General features: G+C 35.5%; 1 protein-coding gene across 3 annotated transcripts in view; it reads right to left on the bottom strand.

Moving 5' to 3' along the window:
- The window catches only part of LOC107658953 (solute carrier organic anion transporter family member 1C1-like), a 37,384-nt gene that overhangs the window by 1,534 nt on the left and 19,388 nt on the right, over nucleotides 1-16,462 (bottom strand). For all 3 annotated transcript variants that reach the window (XM_016447694.1, XM_016447693.1, XM_016447695.1), the window contains 11 exons: nucleotides 15,016-15,148; nucleotides 13,711-13,829; nucleotides 12,247-12,393; nucleotides 11,939-12,037; nucleotides 8,806-9,051; nucleotides 7,360-7,524; nucleotides 6,748-6,943; nucleotides 5,016-5,181; nucleotides 2,754-2,923; nucleotides 1,265-1,329; nucleotides 1,024-1,141 (listed from right to left, as the gene is read on the bottom strand). In XM_016447694.1, the coding sequence (XP_016303180.1) occupies nucleotides 1,024-1,141; nucleotides 1,265-1,329; nucleotides 2,754-2,923; nucleotides 5,016-5,181; nucleotides 6,748-6,943; nucleotides 7,360-7,524; nucleotides 8,806-9,051; nucleotides 11,939-12,037; nucleotides 12,247-12,393; nucleotides 13,711-13,829; nucleotides 15,016-15,148 (1,624 nt within the window). The remainder of the gene's footprint in view (nucleotides 1-1,023; nucleotides 1,142-1,264; nucleotides 1,330-2,753; nucleotides 2,924-5,015; nucleotides 5,182-6,747; nucleotides 6,944-7,359; nucleotides 7,525-8,805; nucleotides 9,052-11,938; nucleotides 12,038-12,246; nucleotides 12,394-13,710; nucleotides 13,830-15,015; nucleotides 15,149-16,462) is intronic.

Genomic DNA, 16,462 nt, shown 5'->3' with positions numbered 1-16,462 from the left:
AGTTGTATTTTCAAGCAAACTGTTGCTTATACAACTCATTGTGTGCTCCCTATATATTTACATTTAAAGAACGCTGACATATTTTGTTCCCTTCAATTCATATCTTAAATATTTGTAACTTGGTCTTAAATTTACCTTCTTCAAACCTGCAGAAACCCTAAAAAAAAAAACAAGATCTATGTAATTTCTCATAAGAATTTCAGGTAACACTTTACAGTGTCCTTGTTACAAATGTTACATGTACTCACTACAGCAATAACAGTAAATCATACATAATTACATGCAACTAACCCTAAACCAAACCATAACCCCATAATAAGTACATGTTGTTAATTAATAATACTCTGCACTAAAATGTGCAATTCCAGTGTAAAAAGGACACAGTAAAATAGTGTAACTGAGTACTACACAAGATATGTTTACATGCACTAATTTTTCTAAATGAATCCAACCCGATTTTAGATTCTGAATCTTCTGTTTATATGAACCCTAAATATTGCAATCCGATTTGCATATTCCTTTACATGAGCATTACATGCATTCTAAACAAAACTTTAGCACGTGGCATAATGTAATTGTTGCCTAAAAAGAAAGCTGACATGTCAAATGAGCATTTTTTAGCAAATATTTAGCAAACATTCAATCCAGTATTCACTGGCCAGTTCGTGAGATGTGAGATGTAAATGAACATTTGTAAAACATAAAATGCATGTAAACATATGCATCACGGCCCAAAGTATTTCTTAATCTGATTGAGAACATTTAGATTCAAGCACTATATTTTTCCTGTTGATCAGATTATTTCAGGTTTACACCTGAAAATTAATTCAAACCACGTTAATTTGGATCGATTGAGGTGTTTACATGAAGGCTTTTCAGTCTGATTGACAAAAAAATAAATTGTTTTAATTTATTTTGAAAAAACATATTTTTGTGTTTCTACTTTGACTTATTCCAACCCTACACTGCACTGTAGTATGTATGTAAGTATGTAAGTGGAGTGTGGTGAGATGAGCTGAATACCTGTAGGCAGTAGTGTTGTAGATTCGACAGGCTCCTCTCCCACCGCATTTCTTCTGACCCCATTTCAGACAGGTGGTGTCTATGATGGCTCCGAAATATATGGGAGCTGGAATTCCAGCTGTGGAAGACAAAAAACAGCATTCCATCTACTATTGCTTCAAAACAAATCATCATTACCACCGTGACTAAAAAATGATTTAGCAGAGACGTCAGCAGCACCAAACACCAGAGCGTCTCTCACCTAGAGTGCGTGTCGTCAATGTGTGAAAACCCAAAGCTAAAGACTTCAGCTGAGGTCTGATGCATCTGTCGATGAAACCAGAGAAAGAGCAGATTATCTCCTTTCAGAATAATAGAAAAACACGTTTGACAGATGTACTGCTCACAAGATATGGGACATTTAAGATTCTATATCGCCAAAAAGAATGCAAATATAATAAAAAAGGAAATAGATACTGTCAAAAAATAAATACAATAGAACCAAATATACTACCTACTATGACTACTTCTAAATAGTCTTCTAAATATTTAATTAATAAATAATTGCATAGTTTGCATATTGAATAATTGATTGAATAATTGCATAGTGATGTATTTGATTGATATTTTATTTAAATTTAAATTAGTATAGTATAGTATAGTATAGTATAGTATAGTTTGTTAAATTAAAAACTTTAACATGCATTGATGAATTGTGCATAATACCAGAAACATTTTTATGAAAATACATTGGTTTTATATTGCTAAGATGATGAACAAACATGAACAGAGCGATTTCTATCGAATCAAGCCACTAGACTTTAGAAAAGCACTATGTCGATTACTTCATCCAAAGTAATCACGTCTTCTCTCAAAAGCTACAGACACACAGGAATTTTTATTTCACCAAACAAAGCCGGGCCAGCGCTGCTGCTGCCGCCGCTAACCTAATTTAGCCTGAGGGAGGCTGAGCATTCCAGCAGCGTCAGCTGACTGAGCTTTGGGAGAAAGCTGACAGTCCCTGGTGCTAAAGCTTTTCCTTTCAAGACACAAGTCTGATTACTGAACTTCACAAGTGACCATAAACTTGTCTCGACTGATTTTGCATTCAATCGAGTGACAGTTTTGACTGGCCTACAGTTCTCGACTAAGACACGGAATAATGAGTGGAAAATCACATTAGCGCCGCCGACACATGCAGTCGGTTTTCTGTAATCTGCTTGAACTGAGGGGGAAAAAACAAACACATGACTTGGACGACTGTTCTGTGCTTCCATTCTGTTTTCTATGAAACGATAATTCAGCATGCAAACAGAGTTCACTTTACCAAGACTTTCTAATATTTATTAGATTAGAAATTTTCAAGCATTCCATCACTTGCTCAGCAATGGATGCTCTGCAGTGAATGAGTGCCGTCAGAATGAGAGTCCAAACAGCTGATAAAAACATCACAAAATTGATGGACTGGAGCGGTGTGGGTTACTTGTGGATTACTGTGATGTTTTTATCAGCTGTTTGGACTCTCATTCTGACGGCACCCATTCACTGCAGAGGATCCATTGGTGAGCAAGTGATGGTATGCTACATTTCTCCAAATCTGATGAAGAAACAAACTCATCTACATCTTGGATGACCTGAGGGCGAGCACATTTTCTGCAAATGTTTATTTCTGGGTGAATTATTCCTTTAAAGTGAGCCGTAACTCTCTGGACCATCGGTGGTTCCTGAATAAATCACGGTCAGATATTCACCTGATGAGCAGCATGTATCCCGGCGTTCCACCCAGCGAGATGATAAAGGAAGTGATGACAGACAGAGCCAGGAAGTAGGGGAAGACTCGATGGCAGCTGTCTCTGTTGTTGCATTGGCCCGCACTGGCCGTATGATTCCCTACTGCTACACAACTGCACTGCTCGAACACCTGAGACACACAAACACAGCACATCAGATGCTACTTAAAGCACGACTTCACAATGCATTGCTCTGTTGGTTGTTACTGCAACTTACTCAATGCAGTGATGTCTAAACCACAGTTTTACAAGGACTTTTATAGGTCTACCATCACATTTACTGTCTGATAAAGTGTGGGCGTTTAATAAAAAAGAAAAAAGTAATAAAATTTTTATTCATGCAGTTTATGAGCTCATATTAAATAGCAATCACCCATTTCTATTAATAATATACCCACTGGTTCTTTTATTTCTTGCAATCTTTGATTTGAAGCATAAAAAAAAAGAAAGAAAAGCAGACAAAAGGTGCAAGACTGCTTAATTTTTTGGGGGAATGAGCTACTCACCCCATTATGTTGCAGAAATGACAGTGTTCAAAATGGTCACATGATGCACAAATACTACTGATGATTCTTTCTTGGATTGTGGTTACTATTGTTATATTTATAAATAAAAAAAATCGAATGAAATAAAATGAATTTCGATTAAGTGTTTTGTTCAAGTTACTTACCAATAATATTTATTGTAATTATATTTATTATTTTTTTAATTTCTCCTCTTTCTATTTTAGTGCTCTACATTAATTATTTTCAGTGTGATAAATTAATATTAATGCATTATTTTGTCCAGCCTTAATACATTTTCCTATGAGCTTCACAGGCAAATGCAAAAATGTACAATTGTTCTAAATATAAAAAGCATGGGAAAAAAAATATTTTTATTGCGGTTGTTAAAAAATCTAATGAAAAAATAAAATAAAAAAATCTAATGAAATAAAATCAATTTAGATGAAGTGTGTTACTTAAGTTATTTATTTACCAATTATATTTATTATATTTTTATTTTCTACTTTTTCTATTGTAAAGTGCACTGTATTGACTATTTTTTTTGTGTTATATGAACATTAATGCATTATTTTATCCAGCCTTAATACATTTTCCTATGAATTTCACAGGCAAATATAACATGTAAAAATTGTTCTAAATGTAAAAAGCAATGAAAAAGTTATTTTGAAAGTTATTGTAGTTGTTAAAAAAAAAAAAAAAAAAAATTTAGATGAAGTGCATTGCTCAAGTTATTTATTTACCAATTATATTTATTGGAATTATATATTTTTTATTTTTTATACATTTTCTATTGTAGCGTGCACTGCATTGACCATTTTTAATGTGGCATATGAATATTAATGCATTATTTTGACCAGCTTTAATACATTTTCCTATGTACTTCACAGGCAAATGTAAAATTATTGTAAATGTAAAATGCAAAGAAAAAAGTTATTTTAAGATAATGTAGTTGTTTTTAAAAAAAGAAATTCAAGTCAATATCACAATGACTTGTGGCTTCAACAGAAGCATATAATAAATGAATAAAAATCAAAGGTAGGTCTGTTTTGAATTTTTTTTAATCTTACTATTTATCTCTCTCTATATATATATATATATATATATGGAGAAAATAAATTAGATGTTTAATATTATAGATGTTATATTTATACATTTTCTACTTAAATTTACTGAAAAAAACAAAAAACGTATCATCAAAAAATATACGTTGTCCATATACTGAACAAATACAGGTCACAATGTGCTCTTTGGTTGACCTCACTCATCAATAGTCTGAGATTACACCAATTCTTTGTTTAGCAACAGTCTGAAAGGAAGGGACAAAAGACAGTGCGTATAACAGATGCTGGAGATATGAAATGGACACACAGGATGGGAGGGAGGAAGCACAGTCTGCAGACTAAAGTCACAGAGTATCGCAGCCGTTTAGATGCTATGAAGCTCCACAGTGTTTAGACAGAACCGAGCAGGTCTGCGCTCTCAAAGAGAGACGGGGAAGGAACCGTCTCAGGAAGTTTCAGAGAAGGTTCAAAAATTCAATACAGCCTTTGAGCTGAAGACAAACAGGTTGTGCACACCCTTCAGAGAGTGCTGGGAAAAGCCGAGTTCAAGGCATATGAAACACAACACAATGTGGCTCGCATTCTTTGAAGGGACGGGACAACAAACACATGCCATTGTTCCAGAATCATGCTCCCGGTTCAGAGGCCGCGCTTACCGTGTCCATTCCAGAGCCGTGGGACGTCCGGCATCCAGCCAGGCAGGGGGAGATGTAGGTGAGGCCGTTCTCACCGCACACGGGGTCCCAGTTTCTTCTGGGACAGTCACAGATTGTGTTGCAGGACGCTAAGAGATATTTGTCCTCTTTGTACAGACTTTCCGTCCTGTTTGTTAGACATAAGCAGATTGTTACTGGCTCATCCAGCTCTTATCATTTTGCAAATGAAGCACATCATATAATTCATACCTTTGTGTCATACAGGTCAGTAAAAAGGTCAATGCTGACTTGTACTTCAGTAAAACGGGCAAAAAAAATATTCTCAAGAGGAAACCTCACTCCCATCAGGAATAAAAACAATTTTGATGAAGTTGATTTTATGATTGGTAGATCTCTCTTGGATTGAGAATCATCAAATTTTCATCATACATTTTGATGAATTAAAATTACAATTTTGATGAATTAACAGTAAATTTATTGTTTAATTTATAAGGCCTGCTTCAGTAATACATCATTCTTATGATGCGTTCAAACTTGGCATAAAAAGCATTTATGTGCAATTTTTTCCCTCTTTCTTTCTATGGTGGAATGCATTACAGGGTTATTATAGTTAACTAAAACTAAAATCATTACCAAAACTAAAAACATTAATAAAAAAAAATGTTGTTACTTAAAATACTTTTTTTTTTTTACATTTATGCATTAATAATGCATTAACTGACATGAACTAACAATAAACAATGTATTTTTTACCGCATTTATTAACCTTTGTTAATGTTAGTTAATAAAAACGTTCATGTTAGTTCACAGCGCATTAACTAATTTTAACAGACCCAATGTTTGATCTTAAAAAATGCATTAATAAATGCTGATCATAACATTAAAAAAGATTAATATACGCAGAGAACGTTTTATTCATTGTTAGTTCATGCCAACTAATGTAGTTAACTAATGTTAACAAAAGAAAGTGTTATCAAAAACTTAAACTTATCTTATTTCTGCTACTTGCCAAGGCAACATTTCTCATTTTCATTTTGATGTACTAAAAGAAACTAAAACTAGAAAAAAAAAACTTAATAGAAAGACCTAATAAAATTGACAAAAACAAAACAGAATTACTAAAACTTCAATAAACAAAAAATGTAAAAATTAAAACTCAAACTATTAATTAAAACTATAATAATATCTCAATGATACTAATATAACACCGGGGCACTGCATTGATTGTGGTAAACATATATCATTTTTTCTAGCCTTAATAGATTTTTCTATGAACTTCACAGGCAAATGTAAAATACAAAATTGTTGTAAATGAAAAATGCAATGCAAAATTATTCATATATATATATATATATATATAATTATTCATCAACAACAAAAGATATGCAAAGCATTTTCCTCTTCTCTCAAAGATTATCCTATTTATTCCGCTATCCAACTTATGCATGATGATATAGTTGCATTTTATTATTTGCATTTAGCATTGTTTGCTTGACCTCAATAAGGCCGGTTGCATAAACTACTTGGACTAGTCTTCACCAAGTCATTTTTTTTCATTAAGTAACTTTTTTTTAATTATTTTCCTAAAAATGTAGACTGGACTAATTTGAATCCATAAAGTAAGATCGATTACCCATTGGCTAACTGCGAATTGGTCAGACTAGATTTTAAGACGCAACAAAATGACTGGCCCCAGATTTGAGCAGAAGCCAAACTGAAAGTCTCGTCCTACCCATTGTACGACCTGGTGATGCCGGCCACACTGGCATTCTCACATCCCATGGCGAAGAAGAAAAGCGACAGGAAGTAGCCCAGGAGAGACGTTCCCAGCGCAAACTTGGCTGCTCCCATGATGCTCAGCTTGGACTTCTTCATGATCACACCCCCCGAGAACATTCCCAAGGCTACGGCTGGGATGTTGATCACTCCTGAAAAAACAGACGGCATCAAGAAAACCTGGATCAAAGGAGCAGCATCACAGATTTGAAACAAAGGCGAAGGCTCTTCTTGTGCTTGAAAGGTTAAGGGATACAGAATAGGTCTATTTGTTTTCCCTCCGTCTGATTTTCAAATGCTAATGCCGTTTCCCGAAACGCACAACAGTCTCTGGTGTCTGCATACGTTGTGCTGATATTATTTTTGGAATTCGTTCTCTTTCATATGCAGTAATGGTCCATATCATACTGTGATTTAACCAAGCTATAAAAACCTTTAGATTTGATATAAGAACCATACATTAATATTTAACACGCATTAATAAAATAGAATCAAAACACATAGCTCTAAGGTCACAGCTGCACTGTGAACTGTAATATATCCGTGTGTTTAGATGAAGATGACATACCCATTAAGAAGTTGGCTTTGGACGCTGACTGTCCGTAATGTTGCTCGATGTATTTTGGCTTGTATGTCACCATACCGATCAAAGAGTTGAACTGGATGATGGTGACGCACAGATACAAGGAGTAGACTGGGTTCCCCAAAAGGGATCTCAGCGTTGGCAAAAAGTCTGAAAAACATGAATACAAAATGTTTAAGAATGATGCAAATAGTTACAGTTTGTTTGCCAATCGACAGCATACATGCACCACAACTGAAATGAATCAGTGTCATTGCATTAAATACAAAATCGCAAACAAATGATTCACAAACTTTCAAAGAACTAACCTGAATTTTAGTGGATGTATGAAGTATTCAAGTTCACAATTGTGTCCTAGTGATGTATAGATATGGTGTTTTCTAAACATTTTAAATCATGCAAGCAAAACTTTTGACTGAAAAGCGTGCCAATGCTTTCTTTAACCCTGTAAAGCCTGACATATAGAATAACAGTCAGAAAAATTACTTTTTTTAAATGATTAAAGTGTTTATGGAACCTTTAGACAAAGTAAAAATAAAAAATGCAAAATGTGTTTTTTGATCCATTAGGCTTTTATGGCGCATATAGTCTGATATAGTGAGAATATGGAGGAAGAAACAGCTCAATTTCATTCAAAGGCCCAAAACTGAGCAAAAATATGCAATTTGGTGCAGATTTATGGACAAAAAGTGATGAAATTCTGATCAATGAGATCTTTATCACAGTATAGCAGATACCATAAAATGCTATAAATATCAGTGGTCACTCTATAGCTCCAATAATGTGTCTTAGTGAGATGAGATTGAAACGATCCAAACATATAATGCAATGCAATTCAATGATGATTGAGAGGTGAAGAAATAAATGTAAAAGGCTTGGGAAGATCATTCCTCCACTGAGGAACAGTGAAAGTAAAGCTTCTGGAAACAAATGTTCCTCAAAAGATCCTGATGATCAGATTTGAGACGCACTGATTTTTCTACAAAATGATTCAATCAAGTAAAGCCGAGCTGCTTCAGGCCAGTAAGTGTTTAAATTGAAATATTACTAAAGTTACTCTTACGATTACTTCATAAAAATGTGAAATATGTGAAGCACAAAGCGAAGGTGGACATTTATACAATTATACTAAAAGGACTTTTACTTACTAAAAAAATGATAGAAGGCATGCTAGATGGTGTACTACAGGTTTTTCAGCAGAATTTCGATCATTTAGAGGCCTTAGAAATGTACCTATCAAATATGATACAATAGACTTTATATGGTGATAATAAATGCCAATTGGTTTGATATTTTGCTAATTAATGCAATGACATTCCAGCACTTTATATGGGTCATCAATGTCCAAATGCACTTTTTATACAGCCTGGACCAGCGCAGACTTCTGATATTTTAGATGGTGAATTTCTCTGTGAATTCTAGGTGATTTACCTTTGGCCATTTCTAGGAAGTTCGCTGGCTCATCTGCCTGGTACTTGTGCTCCAGCAGGGGCGAGTCTTTGATGAAGCTGGTCCGCTCTGGAGAATACTTGGCAAGCAGTCTCTCTGGCAGAGGCAAAGACTTGGGCAAGAACCAAAACGGCACCGCCGAGAGCAGGGTGATGAGTCCTGCAATAAGGTATCCCAGCCACCAGGCGCCTACCCAGCGTGCATCTCCCGGGGTGATGCTAATGCTCTCTTTGAGAAGACAGTCACACACACACGCATATGTCAATAGCGAGAATACAGATGCTACGAGGCTCACTGCAGCTTGTCACATGTTCAGAATATTTGGGCCAGGCAGACAGCCGAGGCAGACAAAGACTGTGATCCACAGACAGTCTTAGATGTCTCACGCTCTCTCTCGATGCTATCAGCTCATCGTGTACGCTCAGACAGGCTCCATGTTGCCAGGATATCCAAACGTTTGTAACATTTCACATAAACACGGAATGGATCAATCAAACGCATTTTTTTTGCCACATTTAATCCTGAAACGCAAAACGAGATGTTCAGCAGGATGCTCAAACTGCTCTTTTCCCTACAAAATTAGGGAATTATGCAACAAGATTTTAAAAAGCAGTATAAAAGCAGCATCAAAGTGGTCTATACGACCAATGCATTATGTAATGCGAGTCAAAATTATATAATGGATCTGTCCGCTGCTTTTGACACGATTAACCACCAGATCCTCCTGTCAACCCTATTGGCAAAGGGCATCTCAGGAACCGCACTCCAGTGGTTTGAGTCTTACCTCTCAGATAGGTCCTTCAAGGTATCTTGGAGAGGGGAGGTGTCCAGGTGGCAACATCTAACTACTGGGGTGCCTCAGGGCTCAGTTCTTGGACCACTTCTCTTCTCTGTCTACATGGCATCACTAGGTTCTGTCATTCAAAAACATGGCTTTTCATATCACTGCTATGCTGATGACACTCAACTCCACCTCGCATTCCATCCTGATAATCCGACGATAGCTGCTCGCATCTCAGCTTGTCTAACAGACATTTTTTTGCTGGACCATCACCTTCAACTCAACCTTGCCAAGACAGAACTGCTTGTGGTTCCATCAAACCCATCGTTTCATCACAATTTCACCATCCAGTTAGGCACATCAACCATAACTCCTTCAAGAACAGCCAGAAACCTTGGAGTTATGATTGATGATCAGCTGACTTTCTCAGACCACATTGCTAAAACTGCCCGGTCCTGCAGATTTGCTTCATCTCTAACACTAGCTTGCTCTATTCTTTTCCTATTCTATCTGTTTTCTTTTTATTTTATAATAAATAAAAAAAAACTTGCTAAGTGTGCTGCGTTAGGCTAACTGAGACGTGTCATAGCAGTTGCATATCATTGCTCTTTTGTTGATTTTGATTGCTTCCATTGTCCTCATTTGTAAGTCGCTTTGGATAAAAGCGTCTGCTAAATAACTAAATGTAAATGTAAATGAAGTCACCTGATGTCGTACTCAATTATTAATAATGGTTCTTATTATCAATGTTAAAATCAGTTTTTGCTGCTTAATATTTTTGTGGAAACAGTAATACATTTTTATCCTGGATTCTTTGCTGAATAGAAATCAAAATAATTTATTTGAAATAGAAATCTTTTGTAAGATTATATATATATTTTACTGTCACCTCTCATCAATTTAATACATCCTTGCTGAATAAAACTATTCATTTCTTTCTTTTTTGAGCTTTCTTACCACAATTTTTTGAATGGCAGTGTATCACAGTTAACACAAAAATATTAAACAGCAAAAACAACGTTTTCAACCTTAACAATAGTAAGAAATGTTTCTCGAGCAGCAAATCAGCATATTAGAATGATTTCTGAAGGATAATTTGCCTGAAGGCTGGAGTAATGATGCTGAAAATTCAGCTTTGATCACAGAAATAAATAACAGTTTACAATATATTCACATATATATTCTGTATTGTTAAAAGCGCTATATAAATAAAGGTGACTTGACTTGACTTGACATAGAAAACAGCTATTTAAAAATTGCATTAATATTTAACCATTTTTGACTATTTTTTATCAAAAAATGCATCCTCCCTAAGCATTAGATACTTCTTTCCCAAATTTATTCAAAAATCTTATTTATGCAGTCTTTAGTATTATTAAATGTAGAAATCTCTATAGAAAAATATTCCTGCAAGGATTGATGCTTATGATGCAGATGTTGTAGTCTGTACTTTGTTTTATTGTCCATTAAATAAAATTAAAGCCAAAACATTTGATATTAAGGTATGTGATATAATTTTTATTGGCTGAATATTTACTATACAATATCTTACAGCTTAACTTTACTGCCAAATGTCTTGACTTCAGGGCGGAATGCTATATTATCCATGAAGGAACGGCCCGTGTCTCTAACACGCATTATTTCACATACTGTACATAAAATTTGCAATGCCAAAAAAAGTTCTGGAAGGAATCAGCTTCACACATCACGATGTACTGATCACTGATTTCTGAACCTTCTAAGTACACACGCACATATCTAATATTAATATCATGCAATTTAAGGATATTACGTTTCAGCTTATGCCCCCTTTAACCTCTCAGTCTCATTTCACAGGCACATCTCATCCAAAACAGCTGTTGGATAAATCGCAGCTTAACATTTATGACCCTTTACATCGTCCCGAGTCAAATAAAGTGCGCATTCGCATGCCAAAAACGCACTCAGATCCAACATAAACAGCCTCTGCGGCTTTCAAACAAGAAACAACAAAGTTTCTTATTTCCTCCCGCTTTTGTTTGAAATACCAACAAAATAAGACTAATATGAATAAGTTGGATTTCCTCCAGATTTCCTCTTGATTTCACAGCGAATTACTTCTTTAAAAACCTTTTAGGAGTTTGAGATTCACTAGTCTAGCCTAGATGAGACAAAACCCATGAAAACATATAGAATAGAAGCATTTTCTATTATTTTTTGCTCTTTATATTCAAGAATGCCTTGACTTATACATTTTCAGAGACATACGGCACAATATTCAAGGCATTCAAGTCATCCAGATGCAACTGAACTCAATGACTCCTTTAGGAAATAGTGCATCACTGTTTCACTCACCCATGTTGACAAATCCAATGTCCACGTATATCTTGGCACAGACGGACCCCAGCAGGTAGCCAAACACCGGGCCGATGACTGATATCGTCTGGACGCATCCTAATGCAGATGGCATGAATTGATTAGTCTGGGCTGTTTACCAAGAAAGACAATGCTCTCTAGGAAAAACAATTAATACCAGGATGCCATTAAAAGGGCAAAACAGTCTGGGATTCTCTCTGAATGCATGGTAATTGATGAAGCAGCAAATGCATATCTGTCCTATATTCACTCCAATCGTATATGCATGAACAAACGTGTAGATGTACCTATGTAGAAGGCTGCGTTCTCCTCCAGAGCGTGATCATCGATGTATGAGATTCCCAAAGGCTGCACTGGGGTCTCGCCGATTCCTCGCAAGATATTCCCAAGGAAAACATAGATCCACATGGACAACCTGGACTCGTGTTCGCAACCTGAGAAAGAGGGAAGAGGGGGTGAGAAAGGTTGCAAATGACAGGCATTTCGAGGAACTGACACGACAGATATACCAAATAAAATGAGACCGGATAAACAAGCGAGGACAGATTATTGCACAGCCATGCATCTAGAAAAAAATGGCCTAATATTAGCTCATTTGGTGATGCTGAATTAAAATAGTCGGTCACACTTTATATTAGGTGGCCTTAACTACTATGTACTTGCATAAAAAATAAGTATAATGTACTTATTGTGGTCATATTGTATTGCAAAACACATTTGCTGCTATTCAGGTGGGATATGGGTAAGGTTAGGGACAGGTTTGGTGGTTTGGGTAGGTTTAAGGGTGGGTTATGGTGCAAGGGATGGGTCAACAGTGTAATTATAAATGTAATTACAGAAATTAATTACAGATATAACTACATATAGGTATTTTTAAAAATATAAGTACAATGTAAAAACATGTATGTACACAATAAGTGCATTGTATCAAATGATTAATTTAAATGTAAGTGCATAGTAGTTAAGGCCACCTGATATAAAGTGGGACCAAATAGTCAATAAAAACTTCAATCATATCTTTTTTTTTTTGCAAAATAAGAATGATGATTTCTCAAATTATACAACAAAAGCAGTCAAATGTCAAAAAGTGTCACAAAAGATTTGTGTTTTTTTTTATGACAAAAAGTATTCAAAATGCATCATTTAACTTACAATCTGCAAAGGAGTGGACAAATATGTTCAAATATTTCATTTAATGTCAATGAACTTTACAAAATAAGCTTTTTTCACAAAGTCTGCTTTTTCTGTCAGTATCTGTAGTAAACCACCCACAGATTTAGCAGAAAACATCAGGGTCATGTTTGCATTTTCTTCCGTCACTAATTCTAACCTTGAAATCAGGATTAGGCATCAAATAATATCCTACATATGAAAATCAGCTGAGGATTGAACAAATAGTTGAAGATGAAGACAGAAGTCATGTCTTTATGGCAGGTCTTCTAGTAATTAATTGATAATACAAGACTTCTTCACCACACAAATGGTTGTAAAAGCAAAAATACAACAAAATGAACAGATTTTGTAAGAAAGTGTGTCATGCTCGAGCAAAACAGGCAGTATTTTTGGAACCAGCACTCCAAAATTTGTAAGAAACAAGTATTGGATTTCATTCAGCAAATATGATGCATTAGCATAACATAAACAAGCAAGACTATATTAAACCATATGAAGCCCTACATGGCACCAGCGTATGTTAGTCCCCCTCAGGTTTCATAACTAGTTTAACCAGCAAGCCGTAGTTGGTTCTGTACCTGAGCTCGGTCCTGCAGTAGTGCTGGGAGCCGTGGCCGGAATGCCAGAACTCACTGGACATGGAGAGAGGTTACTACTTGAGTTCACTGACGATCGAATCGATGTTTCAAACTTGTAGCTGCATATAATACATCAACAAGTTGGCAGCAGAAATCAGAAACCATGTCACATGACACAACAAAAGGGATACAGATTGATGCAACATACATATTTAGATCAGAATACAGTTTCATTTGTCAACAATAATGATGATGAACAAGATAATGAAAAAGCATAATAATGATAATAATATTTTATTAATATAATAATAAAAAGTTATTAATAAAAATATATTTATTTAATTTTGTTAACAATAAGGACAGAAAAAAACCATCATAATGATAATTAAATAATAAAAAATAGTTCATAATAAAAAATATATATATTTTATTTTGTCAATAATAATGAAGACAGAAAAGGTGCGTTATAATGATAATTACGAAATAGCTGATAATACAATTTAATAATTTTATTTTGTCAACAATAATGAAGAAAAAGATGCCTCATAATGATAATTAAATAATAAAAAGTGTTATAATAAAAATACTAAATCTGTATTCTGTATAAATATATACAGTAAATATCTCTATAAATCTGTAAAATGTTGACAAAAACATGACAAGAAAAAAATAATCCAGTCAAACTAATTTGTCTAAGATGGATCAGCTGTATATTACAACCTACATCAGACACTGTGAAGCAAATCCACAGGTGAACTGATAATAAATGACACGCTCAGATTGAGCAGCTCACATTGTGAACATGCTGCTGCCGTAAAAACAGGATGCAATATAAAATGCATAATTTCTATAAATAATGTACTTCAAAAACACGGCCATACGAAAAATTAACATATAAAATACAGCATGTCAATCCATCACCTGAAATTGCACTTTAAAAATCTCTTTAAATACATCCGAGCTGCGGTGCCTTCGAAGAGAAACTGGCACACTTTCAAGGTTGAGACTGCATGTCGATTTACAAGGATGGAGTCAAATTTGAATGAGCAGAGCGAGGTCATGCAAAATTCTGTTTGTTCTGTATATCAACTAAAACTGTTTCCTTGATGCAGCAGCTTTACGATGCCAAGAAACACATCTGAAATAGAAACGGCACATAGTGTCTTACCGCAAACACACACTAAACACGACTCGATGGCATTCGTGGGCTTTAACGAGATTAAACTGGATCCATGTGACCCCTTAAAACAGCTCACCCTGCTGACATCACGCACATTTTCACTTACGGATGAAACTTTGGCTTACCGTCCAATAATAAAATGCGGCAAGGCAATTAGAAAAGTCCCAAGTGACATCAACAGGCAGCCGATGGCGATGATCTTCGGACGGTGAAGTTTGGCACCAAAGTAACTCACGAAGGCGATCACCAACAAGTTACCTAGAAGCAGAGAATGGGAAAAACAGATCGGATAAACATTTAATGATATGGAAATTGCAATTGAGCTGAACGGGCTTTATTAATTAAATTATTTCTCAGAAAATCCAAATTAAAAAAGCATGAACTTAAGTAAGCAACTAACCTTAAAGTGACAGTTCCCCCAAAAATAAAAATTCTGTCATCATGTCTTAAGTTGTTCCAAACCTGAACGAGTTTCATGGAACACAAAAGAAGATATTTTGAAGAATGTTGGTAACCAAACAGTTGAAAATAAAGCCATTGGCTTTATAGTGTAGAAAAAAAATACTATGGTAGTCAATGGCTACCATCAGCTGTTTGGTTACCAACATTCTTCAAAATATCTTCTTTTGTGTTTAAGAGAAGAAAGAAACTAACACAGGTTTGGAACAACTTGATGGTGTGTGAATGATGACAAAATGTTCATTTTTGGATGAACTATCACTTTAATGCAAGCATATGAGGAAGATCAGAAGATCACTATATAGACCACAATCTTCACATATTTATGTTATTGTACAAAGGCTTTTAAGGACATTTGTAGCTTTAATCTATGACTGATATATTGATTATTTTTTCATTTTGAGATCATCTCTGAACAGAAGACGTGATCACACCTAAAGTTTAATAATCCACTAATGGGTTGTGTACATTTTCTGTTTCCAAAAATGATAGGGGATATTAAAGGGGTCATATGATGTTGCTAAAAAGAACATTATTTTGTGTATTTGGTGTAATGAAATGTGTTTATGCAGTTTAAGGTTCAAAAAACACATTATTTTCCACATACTGTACATTATTGTTTCTCCTCTATGCCCCGCCTTTCTGAAACGCGTCGATTTTTACAAAGCTCATCGTTCTGAAAAGCAAGGTGTGCTGTGATTGGCCAGCTATCCAGTGCGTTATGATTGGCCGAATACCTCAAGCGTGTGACGGAAATGTTACGCCCCTACCATACTGTGATGATATGATACCAAACAAAGTAGTTTCACTTTCACAACGAAACACATCGTCACACACGGCGAGCTAGAGTGAGCGGCGGCCTAGAGTGAGTAGAGGCCGGAGGGTTAGAGTGAGCAGAGGCCGGTGGGCTTGAGAATGGCGCGGCCGGCGGATTCGACGAAGGAGCGATTCGATATTTAACGCGCATCTTATCAGTAAAGTCGGTTCTGTAATCAGCGGTAAATCTCCATCACCTGCGGGCTTTCACATTGAGCAGCATTAACTACACAGAGCTGCGCAAAACCACGTTCATATTCGCGCGATTTTTTGCGCAGCTCGTCATTTTTTAGTCTT

This window comes from Sinocyclocheilus anshuiensis, unplaced genomic scaffold, assembly GCF_001515605.1.
Source record: "Sinocyclocheilus anshuiensis isolate Anshui unplaced genomic scaffold, SAMN03320099.WGS_v1.1 scaffold283, whole genome shotgun sequence".
Taxonomy (NCBI): domain Eukaryota; kingdom Metazoa; phylum Chordata; class Actinopteri; order Cypriniformes; family Cyprinidae; genus Sinocyclocheilus; species Sinocyclocheilus anshuiensis.
This window is presented reverse-complemented; position numbering and strand designations above follow the sequence as displayed.